The sequence below is a fragment of the Marmota monax genome, unplaced genomic scaffold, assembly GCF_021218885.2.
Source record: "Marmota monax isolate L192 unplaced genomic scaffold, Marmota_monax_Labrador192_F-V1.1 WCK01_AAM20220418_F8-fsc00244, whole genome shotgun sequence".
Classification (NCBI taxonomy): Eukaryota; Metazoa; Chordata; class Mammalia; order Rodentia; family Sciuridae; genus Marmota; species Marmota monax.
This window is the reverse complement of record NW_026692962.1, coordinates 1,949,683-1,957,392: the sequence shown is the minus strand read 5'-3', so window position 1 is coordinate 1,957,392 and position 7,710 is coordinate 1,949,683. Positions and strand designations below refer to the sequence as shown.

Here is a 7,710-nt window from a genome sequence, read left to right as displayed (position 1 = left end):
ATTGCATGCCAGTGGTGTTTCAAGGTGGTGGCCAATCCACACCACCTTTTGATCTTAGAACACCTTGGGGCTTCAAAGAAATGATGTTTGAATATAGTTAAATGATGCAAAGTGAGTGAGAGAATTAGTTTGCCAATTGACATTTCTTACCTCTTGTGAGGAAGCTATTCTTTTTTTTTTTTTAAGCTCTAAAAAAAAAGAAAGAAAAACACTTTCAATCAATCGGTCATCACTGTTTTTTTTTTTTTTTTTCACATAAAATCATGTCAAGAGGGAATTTTTATTTCTAGGTCTGGATGTGTATGGGGGGGCATACTTCAGTTTGGGAAGACACTAATGGAATATGCCACTTCCATTAAAAGAAAAATAACCCCTTTTCATTTATTTCTGCATATGTTTTCAGATTTAAAAAGAAAGCCCTAATTCGATAAATACACAATATCTAACTAAAACTATTTCAATAAGGTATTCATAAATGGGATCATACACATCTATAAATGACGTAAACCACTACACACATCTATAATAGTTTTTAAAACGTGGGCATTGACTAGAAAATATACATTGGCAGTCTGCACTGCAAACTTTTGTTTAAAGCACTAGATAGAATATCAAGTCCTCTGTCAATGACAACAGAAGGTTCCAGTGAACTATTTGTTTCATAACCCTGTCTCTAGCTGACTCTACTTCTCTGCAGCTCAAGTTGCCAGCAAATGCTGAACTGGAGCATGAGAGTCAATCTTTGTTTGGTTAACAAATTCCCCGAAAAATATGCCCCCCAAACCCCCAGGAGCAGTAGTGATGTCATATCCGTTGTCCAGGTCTCCACACCTCCCTCAGCAGTTACTCCCTTTATCTTTTTCTTGGGTCAAAACTTTTGAGGTGGGCTGGCTCTCTAGCAGCAGCGGGGGAGAGGATAGACTGGGGCGCGCCAGTTGGAGGAGCTTCAGCACCTCGGCCAGCGCCCACTGCAGCCCAACCCACCCACTTGAGCTCCCGGACTCCCTGCTTTGAGAATGCCTGCGGAATGATCGCCCCCCAGGGCGGCTGCCGCTGCTGCCGCTACTGCTACCGCTGGTGCTGTTCCTGCTACTGCTGCTGCCACCGCCTCTGCCTCCACTCCGCTCTGAGTGGCAGGCAGAAAGTGCAACTGACGGGGGAAAGGTCTCTGCAGTGAGTGGAGTGGCTACATAAAAGAGAGTAAAGAGGGGGCAAAAACCCAGATCAGAATGCAGGCGACGTCCAACCTTCTCAACCTCCTGCTGCTGTATTTGCTTGCTGGATTAGATCCTTCCAAGGTATGGACAATATTTTGACTCTTGTTTGAAATAAATGTGCAATATGTAATAAACCGACCAAAATGCAAATAAATATGCCAAAACCAGCACAGGAGACAGCTTTCAGCTACCTTGTGGTGTCTGGCGCATCCCCACTGCTTGGAAGATAACAAGGTGAACTACCGGAGGAATAGCTCCTCAAGGTAGAGTCCTGGTGTGAGTGGGGGAGGGACCAGGAGCGAATACAATGTGTATGGGCAGCGGGCAATGCGGCTCTCGGGGGAATTTAGCTTATTCCGTGTCCAACTGCTTGATGTTCTCTCCTGAAGTAGGACGGGTAATGCAAAGGAGTTTGCAATTGAAACAATGCCATTTATAAACATTAGGAGATGGTGAACCGTTTCTTTGTTGAAAGCAGGGAAGCGTTTTCCAGCTGATGCTGGTCAATAATACTCCCATCGCAGATGTGCTGCGGTTTGTGTCCAAAACATTTGGGATGCTGCTTGTAACACACATGGCAAAACGGCAGAGATATACTCTCTGCCATGGCTAAGAGGCGTCAGTGAAAGGGGCTTGTGTTTGCTTCTTTCTTTTCATTAAGGAAATTAGGAAAAACTGAGGAAGTTCTGATTTATCAGTGAAACAGGAAGTGAGAACCTTATCAAACTAAGGAGGGCGATAAGAAGGATGAGTCTTCTCCTAGCTGTTGAACTCTGAAAATAATCCAGTACTGGCAATTAAAGTGATCACTAAGCTCCTTTGCTAGAAAGTCAGGAAAATATGGAAAAATATTTTCAGATATATGTGAGAAAAGTCAAGTGTGGTAATTTCAAGGCTTTCAGCATTCTAAGAAAATCATAATTATCTGGAATAAGTTGGAAGCATCTGGGGAAAAGAATGAGAGAGCCAATTATTTTTATTATTTTACTTATTTAACGGTGTAAAAGCAATTTGACAATCTTGGGGAAAGGATGCTATTTATAAAAACTATCTAAAGCTGTATTTTGGAATATTGTAAAGTTGTTTTTGAAGCTTTACATCATCTGTGTAGTGTTAGAGAAATTCTTTCCTTTCATAACCGAATAGAACTAAGATTTTGCCAACCAAAATATAATACTGTGGTCATTCTATTTCTAGGCCTAACATAGTATATAGTGAAAACTTAGTATCATGTCATATGTACTCACAATTATTTCTGTGCAGTTTCATATTTAGAGATATCTGATGAAAATAAAATCATTTTATTTCAAAGCTAAGGTTGTACTACACTTTCATTGTGAAAGCTTCACATGGAGCGTGATTTCTATCTTAATAATCTTAATAGCATGTTTTGTATACTAAGATGTGGTTCTAAGGCATTCTACTCGGATGTTATAGTGTTGATTCTGTTTTCATACTTTTAAATCATTTCTTTTTGCCTCTGCATGTGTAGTGGCATATTTCACTGCCAATCTTGAATGATTTTTGGTTAAAACTTTTAAACACATTCCATAATATAGCTTGCTTGAAACATGATTGATAATTTTTTAAAAAATCAAAATTAATTACTGAGTTCACACAGAAAAATCACTTAAAATAAATATTGTCATTCTTTGAAAATTCAAATCTGTGGAAGACTAACAGAGCAATGGAAGGGCATCAGAGGGAAAGAGGAAGGGAGGGGAGAGATTAGTAGTGGACACTGAAATCTGCATTTGTAAATGTGTCAATATTAATCCCACTATATTACTACAATGCACTAAAAATTTACCTATGTAGAACTTCATTAACAATTGAATGTATGATCTTATTTTTCTGATATCTTGAGTGCATACATATCTTCATTGCTTGCCTTCAATGCTTCCAAGATTATGTGTGTGTATGTGTGTATGTGTATATATATATATATATATATATATATATATATATATATACATATATATATATACACACACACACACACACTATAATCTTTTGTAAATATGGAGAATTTCCCAAATAGACAACCCATTCTTCATAAATATGATCTTTTTGAGTTTTGATGAGTTTATTTCTGCATATTAAGTGATATAAAACTTTCTAATTTGGTCAGACTGAGTGTGAATGTTTGGCACAACTGACCTAAGAAATCCAGGGAAGGAAAGTAATACATTAACTTTTCAAACTGTCCTTCTAAGCTTCTAGATACTTCAACATAGTATACAAAGAACAAAAGATGATATATTGTTGAATACCACATATCACATTATTGGGAATATTAAAATGTAAATAACAATATTTAATTTTAATGGTATCAAAATTTTGAGGGTTTGTAGATAAAATATTCCTTTTCAAAGGATGAAAATGCTATTTTTGTATTTTATCAAACCATATTTGGTTACCAAACTATATTGTCCTCCTCAAAAATGAATTACAAATTTCATCATTGTGTTCCCAAACTAATTTTCACTTTGGTTATTAACTACATATTTTCTCAGATTTTATTTACTATTGCTCCTAAGGGCTTGGATTTTTAAAAATTCAAATTTATTTATTTAACAAGTTGGAATTCATACAAAAATTATGTCAGGTTAAATTTAAAAACCCAACAACATAGTACCACGGAAAACCACATTTGTGATGCAAATAAGCAATAGTTTAAGCAATGACACTTAAATAAACAGAAATTCTAACAGCTGCTTTTTTACATACTCATATGTTAAGACTATTATTTATTATCACAGAATTTCAAAAATATATTCATTTTTCTTTAAATATAATTCTTATTTTTATGATTATTATAAACATATGTATAATCACTCATGGGTAATCACAAACTGATAAAATAGGACAGCTCTTAAAATTGAGCAGTTTGTTTTTTTAAAGTATAGGATTCCATACATATCAAATATTCAAAATCTTACTGAGTACCTTTTGTATTTAATATACTGAAAAAATAGTTTGCTAAGAACAATACCAACTTTATCTATGGAAGACCACATAATATTTGCATTTATAATGATTTTTTTTCCTGTGGTTGAAGCTTATAGATCTTATATGACAGTTTTGTTAAGTGCTTAAGTATCGCCATCTTATGGTTAGCTTGAAAGTCAATTTTATTTTTAAATTCCAAAGAAATGACAAAGCATCTATATTCACGATGAACTTACTTTCAGTGTGTACATACTTCCTTTTATGTCATTTAGTACATCAGAAAATTAGCAAGATTAATATTTTCTTCCAGCAAAGGAAAGCAATTCACTGCTAATTAATTATTTGTATTTTTGTGTAGACATATTATTGATTTTTCTCTTAGGAAAATTATTTCAATTATGTTTTCTTAATTAAAGTCTGATTAACAAGTTTCCAGTTCCTTGTAGAAAAACTCATGGGTATATCACTTTGCCTATTTTAAGAGCTGTCAATTAATTTCCTTTGTAATGAGTGTTTGAGTTATAGGCAATATGCCAAATCACCATTCAATAAGTAAAATTTTATAAACTGAAAACTTGCAGGAATTTGTTTATTGTTCGGTTTCATAGGGAAAAGGCTATTGCAGGGCAGGAAATTCCTGATGGTGGCTGCTAGATGGCATCTCTGTGCTTTTAAACTGAAGGCATTGAGTTCAGTAATGACCTTGATAGTAGGAGAGTGGACTCCTTTTTTCTTTTACAAGATTTTTAGCAGGCTGTTATTTGAACATTGTAACTAAACAGTAATTCCTGAGAATCAGCCATGAATTTCTCTGCTTTGCAGAGCTGAACTATGAAAAAAGGAGGATGTAAACAGGCCTGTGCAGCTTTCAATTAGAACACATACTCTGGAGTCAGACACATGGGGAACAGTTAAAAAAAGGTGGTGACATGGGTATATCCACATATCATAGTGACTGTGGGACTTTAAAATAGTCCTAATCGTGTGCTAAAAATATTGCAAAATGCCTTACCAGGGGAATTATGCTATACTGAGGAAGCATTCACTATCTTCTCACCTAGAAATATATTAAACTTCTCACCATGATACTCACACACTAAAGGCATAAAATATAACAATGATTCAGCAATAATGTCCAATACCAAGCTGCTTTTTCTATCCAAAACAACCTAGGCAATTATAACTCTTGCCTTAAATAAGAAAGTTGCTAAAAAATCATATAAATATGATGGGGACTAGGATAACATTAATAATTGTGTTGTTAAATGTTTTGTAATGCAATACACCATAAATGTCTGTATTTTTTGGTATTGCTTAAGACAATAATAAAATATTTAAGTTGCCTAGAGGTTGCTTTCATACATGAATCTTGTTAAAGTTCCTTCTCTCACAATTTTTAAATGAAATTGAAAAAAAAAACACAAAAAAATAGCAAGATACATACTGAGATGACTCTAATTTCTTTTGAAATCCACCTTAAAACTCTATTTTCCCCTGAGTCTTCTGTGTGCTTAAGCCATTCTCTACAGGATAGGATCAAACCAAATTAGAACAGAGAATATGGATCAGTGGCATTTAGCAAGACCTATAATTATGCACTGGTAGACCCTAATATGATAAAAACTGGAGAGATCAAGGTAGTCCTTCTATGTTTTGAAAAAGCAGAAAGCTTCCTACTCTCATTTTATCTCACCCTCGTTAATCTAATTAAACTTTTATTTTGGAAAAAGTATATAGTTTTTCTCACTCTTTCTCCTGGCAGGTTGAAAAGGTTAAAATGGTGAAGCTTTCCTTCCTTTATCTTCTTATTCTCTGTATCTATGAAGTTGACTGTTGTGTTGATTAGTGCGTTGCTGACACACCAGGTAACATGCAGGGTCTCTCATTTCTAATCCCTACTTTGCAAGTGATGACATATACATTTATATGACTTTGGGGAATCTGTGATCTCAGGGCTCCATGCATAAAATCAGGAGTCTGGATAATCTAAAAACTTCCTTATTAACCCTAGAATGACTCTGCTTAATAATTAATAATATTTGATCCATTAACCAGAAACAATGAGTTCTTTTGTGAGGTTTACTTAGTAAGATCATAGGTAAGAGACTTGTTGATGAACCTCCTAAATATCGTGAGGTTTTATTTTTTTATGTTTGGCATTCAGATCCTGAAATTTCCTACTTCCTACCACCCTTCTTGTTTCCTTTATCCACATGCTTGATACCCATTCACCTATCAAACTTTGCTCTCTGAAAAAATTATTTATCAATCTAGTACTGAAAGCCAACATTTTCTACGTCAGTTATAAGTCTGTTACTGAAAAGTTCTCCAGTGAAAAGTAAAGCAAAAAGCTATTTCCCATATTGAAAAATTTGCTGGGCATTATTCTGAAGAGATATGGGAGGTATTAAGAAGGGATACTTATAAAAAGCAGTACATATTCTTTCGTGGACTCTTCCTAAGCAACCACATTCTTTCATATGTATTTTAGAATTAAAATTATTACAAAATCCTTCATTTTTGTACTTGGTACAAAATGAGACTGGGTAAAGCTGCAGCCTAGAGAGTAACTGAACCCAGGGGTGCTTAACAGCTTAAGCACCTTTCTCAGCCCTTTTTATATTTTATTTAGAGACAGGGTCTTGCTAAGTTGCTTAGGGCCTCCCTCACTAAGGTGTTGAGGCTGAATTTGAACTTGTGATCCTCCTGCCTTTGCCTCCCAAGCCACAAGAATTACAGGCGTGCACCACTATGCCGTACCTGAATGATTAATTAACCATAATTTTATTTAAAAATAAAACTCAATTGGCTGTAGAGAATTAAATAAAGAAAAAATGAAATCAAAATGTTGTCTCAGTTGGTAAAGTGAGATTACAAGGAGACACTGGTGTTATCTGTGCAAGTATATACATGTAAATAAAACTGTTTCCTTGTGGCATTAAAGTATTAAGGTAATATTGAAAGTATTTAAACACTCAATGTCCTGGTTTAAATCTAAAGTATGATGTTCCAATAATAGTCCTTAAACATTTTAGTCTAAAATTGGTCCTCAATTTGCTCAATCTGTGCCACTTACCAATTAAAACTGCAAAGTATTTTTTATGAAGTTACACCATCCTGACATTATTTTTAAAAAACAATTTTTTTAATTACATTCATGAACTAGTAAAAAAGCAGAGGCTTTCAAATTGGCTTTAAGTACAACAGCACAACTTTTCAATAGTCAACCTGTCTGAAGCTCTATTTTCATAACTAAGGAATTGTATAATGGGAATGGAACTATACAATTATTGATGATATTAATATATGTGAAAATTTGTATTTTAAACCATAAAGCTATATTATATATTAAAGATACATGACAGTGAAAGGTGCTTCGTTCTTGCTCTTACCTCTTCTCAACTTTGTTCTTGCTCTTACCTCTTCTCAACTTTCAGAAAAGTGAATGCCAAATAAACTTATCAGCACAGCCTCTCAGAACTAGCCTATAATTTATCCAAAGCTCTAGTTTAAATTTTTTACCTTAAAATTTATGCCATAC

The 7,710-nt window shown here is 34.5% G+C and overlaps 1 protein-coding gene across 2 annotated transcripts in view; it reads left to right on the top strand.

The window, feature by feature from the left end:
• Positions 1 to 856: 856 nt before the first annotated feature.
• The window catches only part of Olfm3 (olfactomedin 3), a 213,030-nt gene continuing 206,176 nt past the window's right edge, over positions 857 to 7,710 (top strand). Inside the window, exon 1 of one of the 2 annotated variants that reach the window (XM_046452343.2) lies at positions 857 to 1,298. In XM_046452343.2, coding sequence (XP_046308299.1) covers positions 1,230 to 1,298 — 69 coding nt within the window. In that variant the 5' untranslated portion in view covers positions 857 to 1,229. Of the gene's footprint in view, positions 1,299 to 1,365; positions 1,481 to 7,710 lie in introns of those variants that run through there. The other variant, XM_058581976.1, reaches the window with a different exon arrangement.